This window comes from Rana temporaria, chromosome 9 (assembly GCF_905171775.1).
Source record: "Rana temporaria chromosome 9, aRanTem1.1, whole genome shotgun sequence".
NCBI lineage: Eukaryota > Metazoa > Chordata > Amphibia > Anura > Ranidae > Rana > Rana temporaria.
The window spans coordinates 48,946,669-48,965,281 of NC_053497.1; the positions used below are offsets into that span (position 1 = coordinate 48,946,669).

At 39.1% G+C, this 18,613-nt stretch overlaps 1 protein-coding gene across 1 annotated transcript; it reads right to left on the reverse strand.

Moving 5' to 3' along the window:
* Window positions 1–1,660: 1,660 nt before the first annotated feature.
* Window positions 1,661–2,773, reverse strand: LOC120914423 (olfactory receptor 8D1-like). The gene has a single exon (XM_040325117.1). The coding sequence runs from the start codon at window positions 2,712–2,714 to the stop codon at window positions 1,752–1,754; it is 963 nt and encodes a 320-aa protein (XP_040181051.1). The 5' UTR covers window positions 2,715–2,773; the 3' UTR covers window positions 1,661–1,751.
* Window positions 2,774–18,613: the final 15,840 nt, after the last annotated feature.

Genomic DNA, 18,613 nt, shown 5'->3' on the forward strand with positions numbered 1-18,613 from the left:
CCGCCGCTGGGGGGAGTTTGCGTCGTAAACCAGCGTCGGGTATGCAAATTAGGAGTTACGGCGATCCACGAAGATTTTTCCTGTCGTTACGGCGTCCCAAGTGTTAGATTTCCGTTGCAAAGATAGTGCACCTTTAACATAGTGTAAAAGTACTCCACCATGTTAAAGTATGCCTGTCTTTCCGCGTCGCTTTTGATTTTTTTTAAAATCTTTTATTTTTCCCGGCGTAAATCTTTTTTCACGTCGCGATTCACAAAACGTCGGCGCGTCGTAATTTCGGGCAAAGCACGTCGGGAAATTTGCGACGGGAGCATGCGCAGTACGTCCGGTGCGGGAACGCGCCTAATTTAAATGGTACCCGCCCCATTTGAATTGGACCGCCTTGCGCCGGACCTGTTTACGATACACCGCCGCAAATTTCCAGGTAAGTGCTTTGTGGATCGGGCACTAAATCGGAAAAATTGCGGCGGTGTAACGTAAACCAGTTACGTTACGCTGCGCCCGCTCTACGTGAATCTGGCCCAAGGTGTCATCTTAAAGGTAGATCACAGCGAGTGGGCATCACCAGTTGTACTAGTAAAGAAAGCGAATGGGGACTTGCACATTGGTGGCGATTTCCGCATGGCACTGAACTCCCAAGTACCCAGAGTAGATGACATTTTTGCCTCTCTTGCGGGGGGGGGGGGGAGGGGCAAAATTTCACCAAGCTTGATCTCAAACAAGCATATTTACAGTTTGAGGTCCATCCTTATTCCCACAAGTTTCTGACCATCAACACCCACAAGGGACTGTTTAAATACAATCGGATGGTGTTTGGGGTAGCCTCCGCCCCAGCCATTTGGCAACGAAAAATGGACGAGATTTTGGCAGGCATTCCTTTTACGCAGTGCCTGCTAGATGACATGCTCATCACGGGACGGACTGACCAGGAACACAAGCAGAATGTGGAGCTTGTGTTGGCAAGACTCCAGGAACAGGGTCTGAAAGTAAACTTAGCCTAAATTGGAGTTTTGTGGCCACCTTGTGGATGCAGAGGGTATACACACCACGAAAGCCAAGGTTGATGCTTTAGTCAAAGCTCCAGCCCCAACCAACGTCCAGCAGCTGCGATCATACCTTGGCTTGCTAAACTATTACCACAAATTCCTGCCAGATCTGGCACACACCTTGGTTCTGTTAAACAAGCTTTTATATCAAGTCAAAATGTATTTAAAAATGTTGCTTGTCTTGCAAAACGCTATCAAACCAAGTTACTCTCAGATCAAGGTTTTACTGTAGTTAAAAATTAGTTTTTGGGTTTTGATACCATTTTTTGTTCTATTGTAAATCTTAGAGCTAAGAACATGTTTAAAGCTGTCAAAATTTAAATGAACAAATTTCACTTCCATTTGATCTTAATAGAGACAGTTTAAGCATAATTTTCTAAGGTCTACATATTAATCTAATGTGGTTTAATATTTAGTATGTTTTTATGCAGTACTTTGGAGCATACAATAAGTCTACACAAATTAACAAAACAGTAAAAAATAGAATGATATGATTATGTTTCAGATACAAAAGACATCAGAGAAAGATTCTTAGTAAAGTTGAAAATGTTGTCTTTTATACGCTAATTTACAAAAGATGGGTACAGCTCTGCTTATGCATTCTTTCTGCTTTGACTATTTGAGCATGGGTAACCTGTTTAAGCAGTGAACCAATAAGCATTTAGATACAGTATACAGATTAGATTAATTTCCCTTATATATAGCTTAGTTTTGCCTAGTGCGTTGTTTATTGTTTGCCTGCATCTTACATCTAAACTTCTTAAAAGCCAACTTCACATCTTTATTTTTCAAGCTGTAAATCAGGGGATTCAGTATGGGTACAGCAACTGTGTTAAAAAAAGAGAAAAATTTATTAGACTCTAAAGTGTCTCCTGAAACTGGCCTAAAGTATTGGCAGATGAGAGTAGTGTAAAGAAGGATGACAACTGTGAGGTGGGAGGAGCAAGTGTAAAAGGCTTTACGTCTCCCAGTGTTAGTACGGATCTTCATTATGGAAACAATAATGAAAACATAAGAAATGAGAGTCAGAAGAAATGGGATTACAACCACAACAATAAGTCCCATAATAAGAATGTAAATCTCCAAAAATGAAGTATCATTGCAGGATATCTTCATCACAGGCACAACATCACAGTAGAAGTGATTGATTTTATTTGATTGAAAGCATGTTAGCCTGGTTAGTTCTAAAAATGTTTCCAGACATATCAAAAATCCCCAAATCCAGCATACAGACATTAGAAGTGCACAGATTTCTTGGTTTATAATTACATTGTAACGCAAGGGGTTGCATACAGCTACATATCGATCATAACTCATCGCAGTCAAAATCACCAACTCATCACTAGTTAAAGATAGAAAAACATATATTTGTGCTAAACAGACTGTAAGAGAAGTTGTTTTATCTCCTGATACAAAGGTTAAAAGTATTTTATGGAGAGTGATTGTAGAAGAACTGATGTCCAAGATGGAAAGGTTGGCCAAAAAGAAGTACATGGGAGTGTGAAGATGACGATAAAGGCAAATAAGTAGAAGAATGGCTATATTACCAGCAAGAGTACTTAAATAAATAAATACAACTAGAAGGAATATTGGAAACTGCAATGCCGGGAGGTCTGAGATGCCAGCAATAGTGAAGAAGGTTGGCAGAGTCCCATTTCTCTGATCCATGAGACCTAATTGAAAACTTCAGTAATGATTATTTATTTATTTATTTATTTATTTCAAATAACATAGGGTCACATTTTTCTCTGACTCCTGGACTGCATAGTAGTTACAGGACTGTGAAACTGGCCCTTTCAAGCTCAACTATGAGTGAAGCCACTGCTCTAAAATTAACAGACAGTTGGCAGCTATGCCTTATTTAGCAAATTATTTTCTACCATTTTTATCTGTAGTTGCAGGACTTGCAAGTTGATTGAGACACTTTTGCAAAAAGTGACAGCTATTTGAATTAATTTGTACTTGTAACGGAAAGGTGCACATGATGGTAGGCAATTAACAGCAAATGAATAATACAAAATGTCCCCAACAATCCATTTAGCTATATATAAACTAAATATACAAAGAAGAAATGATAGAAAAGTGATAACTTTGTTGATATTATGGTTGTTTTTGTTAAGGTTACTTAAAAAAGGCCAGTCCTGTAAAGAAGCACATCTATACTGAATACCTTATCCTTTTAACATGCACAATAGTTAATTTCATTGTCTTGTACTGTACATCCTGTGGTGAGGAACGAGATGTTAGGGACAACCACTACTTGTGGCAGGAGGAGCAGATATTTACTTGCCAAAAGGACTGAATGATTGCAGATTCTATGGAGAAGTAAATCAGTGGGCCATTTAAAGGTAAAGCTAGTTTCAAGATGCTAAAGGTCTTGTACTCTACTCTAAGAAGTGCTGGGTTGTTAAAATGTAAAGGGACAAGACACAGGGGCAGATCCACAGAGCAAGTACGCCGGCGTATATACTGATACGCCGGCGTACTTTCAAATTACCCGCGTCGTATCTTTAGTTTGAATCCTCAAACCAAGATACGACGGCATCTGGGTTAGATCCGACAGGCGTACGGCTTCGTACGCCTTCGGATCTTAGATGCAATACTTCGGCGTCCACTGGGTGGAGTTTGCGTCGTTTTCCGCGTCGGGTATGCAAATTAGCTATTTCCGACGATCCACGAATGTACGCGCGGCCGTCGCATTCTTTTACGTCGTCTATAGTCATCTTTTTCTGGCGTATAGTTAAAGCTGGTGTTTTGCGGTGTATAGTTAGACTTGCCATGTTAAGTATGGCCATCGTTCCCGCGTTTAATTTGAATTTTTTTTTGCGTAAGTCGTCCGTGAATCGGGATGGACGTAATTCACGTCTATGTTAAAAAAAATCACGTCCTAGCGATGTTATTTAGCGCAATGCACAGCGGGAAATGTAGGGATGGCGCAATGCGCAGTTTATTTGGCGCGGAGACGCGCTTCATTTAAATGAAACACGCCCCCTAATCGCCGATTTGAATTCCGCCGCCGGAGATAGACTACGCCGCTGTAACTTACGGCGCAAAATCTTTGAGGATTCGAAGTCTGGCAAAGTAAGTTACAGCGGCGTAGCGTATCTCCCATACGCTGCGCCGGTGCAGATCTCTGTGGATCTGCCCCAAAATGTCTAGCAAGGTAGACTGAAAATGTGCCCTTCACCAGTATTTTCCCTTGAAGACATGGATGAGCAAGTAGGGTAGGAGGAACTTGAAAGGCCTGCAACGAGTCCTGACCTAAATCCGATAGAACACCTTTTGGATGAATTGGGGGGGGGGGAGACTGAAAGCCAAGCCTTCTTGTCCAACATCAGTGTTTGACCTCACAAATGCGCTTCTGGAAGAATAGTCAAACATTCCCAAAGACACACTCCTAAACCTTGTGGACAGCCTTCCCAGAAGAGTTGAAGCTGTTACAGCGGCAAAGGGTTGGCTAACTCAATAATGAACCCTATGGAATGCCATTAAAGTTCATGTGCGTCTAAGGCAGGTGTCCCAATGCCTTTGAATATATATATATATACACACACATATATGATTTTGATGTTTCTGATGATAAATGATTAATGATATATTTTCTTATTGTCTTGTTATCTTCATTCATGTATATGCAAGCATGGATCACGAGAAAGCAAGCTGAGCAATACACACTGATCCTACATGCTGATATAATGCTGTGGTTGCCCATGTTTGAAAAAAAAAATATATGGACAATGCATTTGGATTCACGTTTGGACTTTATAGAATGATATTTTAATCATGCTTTACAATAAAAATTCTCTTGTTTCTATATGGTTTGTATCATATTTTATCTTGTATAGAGATCTTCTATCTTGTTTGTATTACCCATTGGGGCGCAATTGAAAGTCCCGCCCTGTACAGGGGTTTCTGACTCACCCTGGTTGTTATCCATGGGGGAAGTGGAGTGGAACCCTATAAAAAATACATTTGGATTGGTTCCTTTTTGAGGATGAATTTTTTTACCTGATCTCACACATTAGCTAGATGTAAACTATTTCACTTGACTTCCCTCTCTGGCTGTATCTTTGGCAAGGGCTTAAACTCTCATTGCACATACAGGCAAGAAGAAAGGGGAATCCAACATAGTGTCATACCCTTTATTAAAATAGATAACTAAAAACTACACTGCCGGAACTCCTCAAGACGTTCCGAACGATGCCCTGGTCAGAGCAGATGTATAAAACACAACTTCCAGTTCCGGTGGCATCAAACGCTCTCAACAGTGGCGTTTCTGTTTTCCAGCCAAGAGTCATATTGCTCCAGTGTCAATAAGGACCCATTCATAGCATGGTGCTTTGTGGTAATGCATGTGACATAATGCTCTTCGGGGCTTAATTTGCTAAAGGCAAACTGTTCACAAAGCAAAGAAAGTTGCCTGAGAGTCTAGTGAATGTGGTGAAGTCTCACTGCAAAAAATGCTTAATCATATGCAAGAAATATGGACATCAGCTTGCACATATTTGGAATATGGACATCAGCTAAGCTTCACCTCATTCACTAAGCTCTAAAGCAGACTCCCTTACTGCGGCACATTCATTTAATTCATTTTAAAAAACAGCAGAGGTGATCAAATACCACCAAAATAAAGCTCTATTTGTGGGGAAAAAAGGACGCCAATTTTGTTTGAGAGCCACGTCGCACGACCGTGCAATTGTCAGTTAAAGCAACGCAGTGCCAAATCGAAAAAAATGCTCTGGTCTTTGACCAGCAATATGGTCCGGGGGTTAAGTGGTTAAAGGAACCTATTTAGAAAATAAAAAACAAACCTTTATAACCCCTTTAATAGCATTCTCATTAACTTTGTTACAGGAGACAGCACAATTTCCAATAGTGTTTGCTTTTCTGCATTGCATAATTTCAGTGTCTGTATGTGAGTACTTCAACGTGAAATGCTTTTTTTTTATAGCATGGAATGGTGATATTGTTATTATATGTACTGTATATTAAATGTTATTGGTACCTTAGTTTTATACTTTTTGCACTCTCTCAACATCTTTATAAACGTAATTCAAATCAAAGAGATAAACTAAAAGTATACAGTATACTGTTTTTATTTTTCCCCAGTAATGCCCTGGTAATAAAATGCAATACATTAAACACATTTGGTCAATGTATTTAGAAATTTGATTTACCTGCCGATATATCACCAAAAGTTGTATAAATAAAGCAATGGAATTAGAATGACAAACTTGTAAATTACATCTCTCTTCATGTTCCTCCCTCTCTCTTTCTATATGTGGTTTGTAGTTTCATTCAATTTGTTTTTAAAGTCTCCTAAATGTTATGGGAGAATGTCTTCTGACAATGCTAATTCTCCAAAGACAAATTATACATATCCCCTTTGTAACATGACAATATTACCTCTGTGATTAATACATTTTTAAATCAGCGCCCGTCAGTGCAACCTCATCAGTGAAGGAGAAAATTTACTAATTTACAGAATGTTATAACAGAAACAAAGAAAACCTTATTTTTTTTCAAAAGTTTCGGTCTTTTTTTATTTGTTTAGCAAAAAATAAAAACTGCAGAGGTGATCAAATACCACCAAAAGAAAGCTCTATTTGTGGCAACAAAATTATACAAATTTTGTTTGGGTACAGTGTAGCATGACGCAATTGTCATTTAAACGGCGACATCGCTGAAAGCTGAAAATTGGTTTGAGAAAAAAATGTCAACACGAGCGGCCAACAAGCAACAAATCTTTTCAATTAATTTTGGAGATGAACCCAGGAATCATCAACAAATTGAAACTCCAGAAGAAGCTTGTACTTAAGATGTACACATGAAGTTGTAGGAATACTTTTTGCCAAAACAGTTAAATCCGGCAGCAACCCCACCAAATTTGCATGTAGAAGCTCCTCTTCTGTGCACCTTCAACAAGTCTTAGGAAATTAAGGTGACATGCAATACAAGTTAACTGTGGTCCTGTACCACAGGAAAATAATCTTATAACACTTCTCCTGAAAATATGAGGGCATTGAGAGTTTGTGTGTGAAAATTAAAGGGTCACTAAAGGAAAATTTTTTTTTTGTTGCTGAAATGACTGTTTACAGGGTATAGAGACATAAAAGTTAACTGATTCCTTTTAAAAATAATTAAAAATAGATTCAATTCAATCATATAATGTGCCTCTAGTTTCACTTATGCTTGATTTTGGATTACAATGAGAAGAATAGACATGTGCAATTTGTTTGGAATTTTTGAATTTCTGAATTTTTTCGGAAAATCTGAAAATTCAAAAGAACGAAAATACGAAAAACCAAAAATGTAAAAATCTGAAATAATTTGGCTGTTAGTAAACATAACATGAATTTATTTGAAGTTACAAATTATCCAAAATAACAAGTGCTGTATCTAAACAAATGGAATGTAACAAATTAATATTAATAAATAACAATAATAATAAAAACCTTTTATTATTATTTATTATTCATTTGTTCCATTCCATTTGTTTTGATGCGGCATTCGTTATTTTGGATAATTTGTAACTGTGGATCAATTTGTTTTCCTTTTGTTCACTAACAGCCAAATTTGAAAGGAAATTCCAATATCTATAATTTAATAGTTAGTTATTATTAGTTAGTTATTTTCGGATTTTCTTTCTTATTTTTGAATTTTCGATTTTCAAATTTCCGAATATTCCGATTTTTGGATTTTCGAATTCCCCAATTTTCGATCTTCACATTTTCGAATTCCGAATTTACGAATTTACGAATTTACAAATTCTGAATTTTCAAATTTACGAATAAAACAAAAAAACGATTGAAACGAAAATTAACAAATTTTTCGGGAGTGCACATGTCTAGAGCAGAATATGTAGGGCAGATTGAGGGGAGACCAAAATAACACTGCATCCCGATTCCCAAATATAAAGACATACAAGTTGGAAACTGGGAGTATGGGACTATTTACGTGCCAAAAGAAAATTCTTACAAAATTGAGAAAAAAAATTACTTTAATGTTACCTGTAACACTATTCATGAATTTAAATCTGGTATTTCCGTTTTTGATAGATGTTGTAGTGTTAAACAACTTAAAGTCTAAGTTTAACTAAAATGAAAAACATAAAACACAGCACAAGCACAAGCCTTGTACACACAATCGGTTCAGATGGACTGTTTTCAGCGGACAAACCGATCGTGTGTGGGCCCCATCGGTTTGTTTTCCATCGGTGAAAAAAAATAGAACATTGTTTTAAATCTTTCCTATGAATAAAAAACAGATAGAAAAAAATGATCGTCTGTGTGGAAGTCCATCGGTCAAAAATCCACGCATGCTCAGAATCAAGTTGACGCATGCTCGGAAGCATTGAACTTAATTCTTCTCAGCACGTCGTAGTGTTTTTTTGGCTCGTTCGGATTTTTGACAGATGGTGTGTAGGCAAGACTGATGAAAGTCAGCTTCATCAGATCGTGTGTACGAGGCTTTACAGTTAGTTTAATGTGTCCTTTGTGGAAATGTTCCTCCTGCCTTCCCCCCCCCCATACCCCCCTCCCCTCGCACCCACCGCTGAAATCTTTAGGTGTGGCGGGGATGAATACAACTAAGAGGCTGCCAGGAGCTTTCATATGGCACTTTCCTGCCAGATAAGTCATTCATAGAAGCTGTACTACAGCATTAAATAATTTTCTTTACTGCTACCTGTAACAACAAAGTAAATCATTTTCATTTTTAAGCAATTTTATTTTGGCACCTAAAAAGTTCCATAATCCCAGTTTCCTATTGGGGATTGTAGAAAAAAACGTTACAGCTGACTACTTCTGCATCTGAACATAGTGAGTAAATGGCTTACAGTCTTATAGGCACATTTGGAAAATATTGTATAAAGAAACGGATAATGGAGCCATGTTGTTTTTGCTTCTCTAATGTTGTATTGTTTATATTGGATGTTTTAAGGTGTATATGGCAATATCAATAAATATGGGGTAAAGCCTTGCAATGCAGGTTCATTTTTTAAAATAATTGTATTATTGATATAAATAATAAAAGCTAAAAAATGATTGTAATACATTTTCATCTGCCTCTTTAACCACTTCAATACAGGGCACTTTCCCCCCTTTCTAGCCAAGCCAATTTTCAGCTTTCAGCTCTGTCGCCATTTAAATAACAATTTCTCAGTCATGCTACACTGTACACAAACAACATTTTTATAATTTTGTTACCACAAATAGAGCTTTCTTTTGGCAGTATTTGATCACCTCTGCAGTTTTTATTTTTTTCTAAAAAAATAAGAAAAGACCGAAACTTTTGAAAAAAAAAGGTTTTCTTTGTTTCTGTTATAACATTTTGTACATTAATACATTTTCTCCTTCACTGATGAGGCTGCACCGACAGGCGCTGTTTTTTTTTAAAGTTTATTAACCACTTCCATACAGGGCACGTATACACCTTCCCGCCCAAGCCAATTTTCAGCTTTCAGCACTGTCGCACTTTGAATGGCAATTGCGCGGTCATGCTACACTGTACCCAAACAAAATTGGCGTCCTTTTTTCCCCACAAATAGAGCTTTCTTTTGGTGGTATTTGATCACCTCTGCGATTTTTTTTTTGCGCAACAACTAAAAAAAGACCTAAAATTTGGAAAAAAATTACGTTTTTATTTTTTTCTGTAATTTTTTTGTAAATTAGTAAGTTTTCTCTTTCAATTACGGGCACTGATATGGTGGCACTGATGGGCACAGATGAGATGGCACTGATGGACATTGACGAGGTAGTACTGACGGGCACAGATGAGGTGGTACTGATTGGCGGCGCTGGCATGCGGCACTGATGGGCACACATAGGCGGCACTCATGGGCACATATAGGCAGCACTGATGGGCACTCATGGGTGGCACTGATGGGCACTCATGGGCGGCACTGATGGGCACTCATGGGCGGCACTGATGGGCACTCATGGGCAGCACTGGGCACTCATAGGCGGCACAGATGGGCACTCATGGGCGGCACAGATGGGCACTGTGGGGTGGCACTGATGGGCACTGTGGGGTGGCACTGATGGGCACTGTGGGGTGGCACTGATGGACACTGTGGGGCGGCACTGATGGACACTGTGGGGCGGCACTGATTTACTTGTTGCCAGTCAGTGCCCATTTGTGGGCACTGATTGGCATCTTTTTTGTTTTGCCCTTCCCTGGTGGGCATCCCTGGTGGTCCATGTGGCGATCCGAGGGGGGGCTGCGCTGATAAACAATCAGCGCAAACCCCCCCTGTCAGGAGAGCCGCCGATCGGCTCTCCTCTACTCGCGTCTGTCAGACGCGAGTGAGGAAGAGCCATCAACGGCTCTTCCTGTTTACATCGTGATCAGCCGTGGTTGAGCCGTGAGAGACTCTTTACCGAGATCGGTGTTGCGGGGTGTCAGACTGACACCCCGCAACAACGATCGCCACTTTTGGTGGTATTTGATCACCTCTGCGATTTTTTTTTGCGCAACAACTAAAAAAAGACCTAAAATTTTGAAAAAAATTACGTTTTTATTTTTTTCTGTAATTTTTTTGTAAATTAGTAAGTTTTCTCTTTCAATTACGGGCACTGATATGGTGGCACTGATGGGCACAGATGAGATGGCACTGATGGACATTGACGAGGTAGTACTGACGGGCACAGATGAGGTGGCACTGATTGGCGGCGCTGGCATGCGGCACTGATGGGCACACATAGGCGGCACTCATGGGCACACATAGGCGGCACTGATGGGCACTCATGGGCGGCACTGATGGGCACTCATGGGCGGCACTGATGGGCACTCATGGGCAGCACTGGGCACACATAGGCGGCACAGATGGGCACTCATGGGCGGCACAGATGGGCACTGTAGGGTGGCACTGATGGGCACTGTGGGGTGGCACTGATGGACACTGTGGGGCGGCACTGATGGACACTGTGGGGCGGCACTGATTTACTTGTTGCCAGTCAGTGCCCATTTGTGGGCACTGATTGGCATCTTTTTTTTCTTGCATCTTTTTTTTTTTTCCCATTTTTTTTTTACTTTTTTTTGTTTTGCCCTTCCCTGGTGGGCATCCCTGGTGGTCCATGTGGCGATCCGAGGGGGGGCTGCGCTGATAAACAATCAGCGCGAACCCCCCCTGTCAGGAGAGCCGCCGATCGGCTCTCCTCTACTCGCGTCTGTCAGACGCGAGTGAGGAAGAGCCATCAACGGCTCTTCCTGTTTACATCGTGATCAGCCGTGGTTGAGCCGTGAGAGACTCTTTACCGAGATCGGTGTTGCGGGGTGTCAGACTGACACCCCGCAACAACGATCGCCACGATGCGCGCCCCCGGGGGCGCGCAGCGGCTCAGAATCCTGAGGACGTCATATGACGTCCAGTCAGGATTCTACAACCACTTTGCCGACGTCAATTTGTCATTAGCGGGCGGCAAGTGGTTAATCACAGAGGTATTATTGTCATGTTACAAAGGGAATATGTATAATTTGTCTTTGGAGAATCAGCATTGTCAGAAGACATTCTCCCATAACATTTAGGAGACTTTAAAAACAAATTGAATGAAACTACAAAACACACATAGAAAGAGAGAGGGAGGAACATGAAGAGAGATGTAATTTACAAGTTTGTCATTCTAATTCCATTGCTTTATTTATACAACTTTTGGTGATTTATTGGCAGGTAAATCAAATTTCTAAATACATTGACCAAATGTGTTTAATGTATTGCATTTTATTACCAGGGCATTACTGGGGAAAAATAAAAACAGTATACTGTATACTTTTAGTTTATCGCTTTGATTTAAATTACATTTATAAAGATGTTAAGAGAGTACACAAAGTGTAAAGCTAAGGTACTAATAACATTTAATATACAGTACATATAATAACACTGTCACTATTCCATGCTATAAAAGAAAAGCATTTCATGTTAAAGTACTCACATAAGCATATGGTAGACTGTATTGGTTTGCTTTGCCACTGTTCTGCTTAAAACAAGTCATATCTTCCAACCCTGTTGATTCAGACCTATCCAGCCCCTGCAAGGACTATGGTTGGCAGCAGGACTTGGAGTAGCTCCATTCAACTGGAATGTGTTGGAAGTGTCAGAGGTAATCAAAAAGACCTTATCTATTTTCAGCAAATGGGGGGGCAAAAGACAAATACAGCCTAGTATACGTATACCGGTAGTACTTTAACTAAAGAAGTTTATTTTAAGAGCCATGGGTTGGTTTACAGAGTCTCTTTATGTCTATTTTATATTGTAATAGTAATAATGATAGCGAGTATTAAAAAGGATAACCTATGCAAGGGGCATGGACCTGTGCACTCATGCAGAAAGCCATATTTACCAGCTCAAGGGGGATAGGTCCTTACAGTTGTGTGCACCCAGGTGCTGCTCAACATTCACCGGAAGAAAACTGCTGACCTCAGCTTACAGGTCCAAAGCTTGTGCTAGAAGAGAAATTTGGAGCCACATTTGTCTGCTTTGAAGTATTCTGTGCTTAATAAACTCTCTTAAAATGTTTCAAAGTGACTGTTGCCCAGTTCCTTTAACAATTAATTAGTCAATAATTCTGCCCTGGGTTTAAAAAGCTAGCCCACTGAACTGCCTGGGGGTCTTCCCCATCTGCCCAAAGATAAGGGGTTGCTGAACCTATATGAAAATTAGTTACTAGCCAGTGCAACAATTTCCACAAGTATCAGACTAATATACAGTATTTAGCTTTGATATAACTTTTAAATCTGCAGAATTATTGCAATATTGCTGATAGTGTTTTTTAATAAATTGCTATGTATTTCGTGACATAATAAAACAAACATTAAATAAATAAATAAATTACAGTACATTCATATATGTTACAAAATAATATTTTGTTTGATTTTCAAGCTAGATACTGAACATAGCAATTAATGCTAATATAGTGGTTAGTGTCAGCTTTGAGAAAATCTGTAGTCAATTTAAAGCTCATATTGGTTTTAGAAGTAATTACATACAGCATGTAATCAATATTGAGTAATACATTTTTGATTGTACCATATTGATTATTTTATAGGTATGAATCATATGTTTTATAGTGTTTTTGTAAAAAAAATTGTATACCATCGCGCTCAACAGTGAGGTGATAGTTCATTGAGAACTACAAGCTGACTGCCACTAAGGTCTGGTTAATTTTAATTCACAGAACTCTGTGAATGAGTAATGCGACTGGGAAGGCGGAGCCCCACACAGCTGCTTTCTCTGTAGATTCTGTCAGAGAGCAGGGGAGAATATACTCCACGCCTGTGTCATTGGGGAGCTAGGGAGGTGCAGGGGTCAGTGGATTTGTAACATGTTACACCCTGAATTTGGGTGTAACATGTTACAAAAGGTGAACTACCATTTGTACTTCATCACACGTCAGTGTTTGGACCTAGTGACTGGCTACCCAAACGCTGCACCCTAGGTGGAAGGGGAGAAGATCACGTTTCCCCATTCCTGAATGCACTGGGTATTTGAAATAGGGGAGTACAATTGGGTGAAATTGGGTTGACCCTTCAAAAAACTTGTCAATTTACCTTGAATGGTCAAAGTGACAGATCCCTTTTCACCTAAAACAAAGCCATTCAAGATGTAGGATAAAAACAGAAAAAAAAGGTAGAGTTAAAAAAAATAACTCTATATATTAATATGTGTCCGAAAAAGAGTGCTAGTGTCGCCCTTCCTCCAATTTTAGCACTACTCAGTCCTCAGGAGTAAGCAATAGAGATAGTTGGCCGCAGGATTTAAAGTGTGAAAATACACTGTCAAGCAGCTGCTTAAAAAATATAAAACATCAAACAAACAGTAAAAAATAGGAAGAAACTTTTAACAGTCCCAGAGTCCAGTGTGATACTGTAGCAGCGCTATTCTTAAACCACCATTTGAAAAACCTCTATATGTATATAGTACACATAGGAAACAATAATGGTGCAGGTGAACAAAATGTCATTGATCAAAGTTTTCCTTATCAAGTGCTCCTTTCACCGGGGGGTAGTCACCATGTGGGGGGATGTTCTCCCCTTTTGGGGATGCACTCACCGAACTGTGAAATAAAATCAGCATGGAACAATAATCTGCATCTGTCCTGAATATTGCACTCTCCACCACTTGCTTTCACTTGTTGGGTCCAAACAGCAATCCCATATAAGGAAATAAATTCATATAGTGCAGTACCATTTAAAAAGTTTATTAAACCCCACAGGTACCCCTTATACAAATATGCGTACCCCAAGACAAAAGATCTCAAGCATGTATTATGTTACTGTGCCAGTGTTTTTGCTCCGATCACCATGACAATGAAGCCGCTCTTATTAACTTCCTTGTTCCTGGTCCTGGTGGAGTGCTCACAGTGCTTCTGGTCGTTCGATAGGAGTCACACTCTGACGCATTTCGTCATTGGCTGACTTTGTCTGAGGGCGTGACTCAACCTATCGATGGCCTGTTATATATGCCCGTACATCCCGCTTCCTCCACTCATTGGCTGACGCTGGTCACATTCGCGTCATTCCTACGCAGGCGCACTCGCACCTTTGAGGATCTTTCCAAACTGTGGGCGGAAGTGAGCGGGGTTGTTCACGCACAGCCGCAGTGGTCGCATTGAAGCTCATGCCAGACTGAGGGCAGAACAACCTGTTAATGGTATGATCTTAGTGTCAGCAGCGAACATCCGCATAGTGTTTAAAGTGGGTGAGCCCAAACAACACACCAAGATTAAAGGCAATAATTGTTATACCCCAGTACATTAAAAACAATGCGTTGTGTTTAAACACACATAAAAAATCAATACAGCATCTGCATACAGATACGGTCAATGCGTGGTCACAGTTATGTAAACACCCCCTACAACTCAGACAAAAACAGTCCATTCTAAGGGATGCGTTTTGTCATTATACAGACACATATCTGCACCATACACGTATGGATGCAAAATATGTGACAGTAAAAACGAAATTCAAGTCACCATGCCACTAGTAAATATATATCTCTGACCTTATTAGCCCACCACTTAACCTTTAATCATATTGGATAAACCAATCCGGTGATTGATTGTATGGACTATATAGGATAAAACAATCATATAAAATTAATTATATAAATTGATTAAAAAGTAGGCATGTGAGATAGTCATATGAAATTAGGCAGACTGTGAGTTATATAAAACCACTGTATGTTGTTCTAAAATAAATAACTAGTATTTTAAAATAATTTTAAAACTATTGCAAAATATTAGTTAATGAGCAGACAAAGAGTAAAAAATTCAATAAATTAGATAAGAAATTAAGTGTCGCTAATAAAACTGTTTATATCTAATTCAATGTTAAGACCTTTTGGTGCTAAAACCTCTGTTAAAAATATCCAGCGTGTTTCGCGTTTTGATAATTCTCGGACTCTATGAGAGCCTCTCCAATTTTGTTCAAGGTGTACCACACCCCAAAATTGCAGGCCCGAGGGAACCTGATTGTGCTTTAATTTGAAATGTAAAGACACATTATGGTCTTTAAAACCAATCTTAATATTGTTGATATGTTCTTGTATGCGTACTTTTAACATTATTTTGGTGCGTCCTATATAAAGAAGACCACAAGGGCACTTTAAGGCATACACTACATATTTGCTGTTACAGGTGATGAACTGTTCTATATCAAATTTCTGATTATTGGCTGGAGATGAAAACTTGTCAAGGCCTCTAATGGTTTTTGAGACTTCTCTACATGCCTTGCATTTCCTACAGGCAAAGAAACCATTCTGATCCCAGAAGGATTGTGATCTAGTTGGAGGATCAAGCACTTTCTTTACTATTCAATCCCCATAATTCTGTGCTTTTCTGTATATGAACTGCGGTTTAGGTGGTAGTACAGAACTGTTTTTTGTCAAGTAGTAGAATATGCCAATGTAGATTGAATATACCTTCTACCTCCGTATACTGAGTATGGAATTGTGAGATGAAACCCCATTCTTTAGTATTGGTAGCTTTGGCATTGGCGATCTGTTTTGTTTGTAAACAGGATTCTCTAGGTATAGCTCTTACTTCCTCTACCAGCTTCTCTATTGTGTGTGGATTGTATCCTCTAGCCTCAAAGCTCTCGGTGAGGATTTTTGATTGTGCGAGAAAATTCACTTCTTCGGAACAATTTCTCTTCACTCTCATAATTTGCCCTTTTGGAATGTTTTTAATCCAGAGAGGATGGTGGCTGCTGGTGGTGGGTAAGTAGCTGTTTCTATCAGTAGGTTTGAAAAATACCTTTGTTTCAAGTTTTGGACCTCGACGATATATATTTACATCCAAAAAATTAATTTCAGTATTATGACACTCGGAAGTTAATTTTATGTTGTTATTGTTATTATTCAGAGTGATTAAAAATTCTTGAAGAGAGTCCGCTGGTCCAGATAAAAAATAGATCATCTATAAAACGTTTGTAAAATACCAGTTCTGCCCTTCTTTCTTTAAAAATGACCTTGTCTTCCCATTCCGCCATGAAAAGGTTAACGATGCTTGGTGCGAATTTGGCACCTATCGCAACCCCTCTTTTTTGAGAATAAAAACTACTGGCGTATCAAAAATAATTATGGGATAAACAGAAGTCCAGGACATGTCCAATAAAAACCTTCTGGTTATGAGGAAGATCATCTCTTCAGCATAAAGCCCAATTAAGGGCTAATAATGCATCCTCCTCGTGTTGTATAATAGAATATAATGATGAGACATCCGCTGTTACAAGTAAAATTGGTTGGTCTTCAGCTAGAGTAATACTTTTCTTGCACAATCAAAAATCCTCACCGAGAGATTTGAGGCTAGAGGATACAATCCACACACAATGGAGAAGCTGGTAGAGGAAGAAAGAGCTATACCTAGAGAATCCTGTTTACAAATAAAACAGATCGCCAATGCCAAAGCTACCAATACTAAAGAATGGGGTTTCATCTCACAATTCCATACTCAGTATAAGGATCATATACAGAAAAGCACAGAATTATGGGAATCGAATAGTAAAGAAAGTGCTTGATCCTTCTACTAGACCACAATCCTTCTGGGATCAGAATGGTTTCTTTGCCTGTAGGAAATGCAAGGCATGTAGAGAAGTCTCAAAAACCATTAGAGGCCTTGACAAGTTTTCATCTCCAGCCAATAATCAGGAATTTGATATAGAACAGTTCATCACCTGTAACAGCAAATATGTAGTATATGCCTTAAAGTGCCCTTGTGGTCTTCTTTATATAGGACGCTCCAAAAGAATGTTAAAAGTACGCATACTAGAACATATCAACATTATTAAGATTGGTTTTAAAGACCATATTGTGTCTTTACATTTCAAATTAAAGCACAATCAGGATCCCTCGGGCCTGCAATTTTGGGATGTGGAACACCTTGAACAAAATTGGAGAGGCTCTCATAGAGTCCGAGAATGATCAAAACGCGAAATATTATTATAAATAAACGCTGGTTTTAGCACCAAAAGGTCTTAACATTGAATTAGATATACACTGTTTTATTAGCGACTCTTAATTTCTTATCTACTTTATTGAATTTTTTACTCTTTGTCTGCTTATCAACTAATATTTTGCAATAGTTATAAAATGATTTTAAAATACTAGTTATTTATTTTAGAACAACATACAGTGTTTTTTTTTTAACTCCCAGCCTGCCTAATTTCATATGACTATCTCACATGCCTATTTTTTTTAATCAAATTATATAATTAATTTTATATGATTGTTTTATCCTATATAGTCCATACACTCAATCACCGGGATTGGTTTATTATTATTATTATTATTATTATTATTATTATTAAACAGGATTTCTATAGCGCCAACAGCTTGCGCAGCGCTTTACATCAGGGAAGACAGTACAGTCACAATACAAGTCAATACAGGAAGGATCAGGGGGCCCTGCTCGTTAGAGCTTACAATCTAGAAATCCAATATGATTAAAGGTTAAGTGGTGGGCTAATAAGGTCAGAGATATATATTTACTAGTGGCATGGTGACTTGAATTTCGTTTTTACTGTCACATATTTTGCATCCATATGTATATGGTGCAGATATGTGTCTGTATAATGACAAAACACATCCCTTTGAATGGACTGTTTTTGTCTGAGTTGTAGGGGGTGTTTACATAACTGTAACCACGCATTGACCGTATCTGTATGCAGATGCTGTATTGATTTTTTATGTGTGTTTAAACACAACGCATTGTTTTTAATGTACTGGGGTATAACAATTATTGCCTTTAATCTTGGTGTGTTGTTTGGGCTCACCCGCTTTAAACACTATGCGGATGTTCACTGCTGACACTAAGATCGTACCAATAACAGGTTGTTGTTCCGCCCTCAGTCTGGCATGAGCTTCAATGTGACCACTGCGGCTGTGCGTGAACAACCCTGCTCACTTCCGCCCACAGTTTGGAAAGATCCTCAAAGGTGCATGTGCGCCTGCGTAGGAATGACGCAAACGTGACCGGCGTCAGTCAATGGGTGGAGGAAGCAGGACGTACTGGCATATATAACAGACCGTCGATAGGTTGAGTCATGCCCTCAGACGAAGTCAGCCAATGATG

Bases quoted from the DNA above. Each gene is read 5' to 3' on its own strand.
- LOC120914423 (XM_040325117.1), bottom strand. From the start codon at position 2,714: ATGGATCAGAGAAATGGGACTCTGCCAACCTTCTTCACTATTGCTGGC.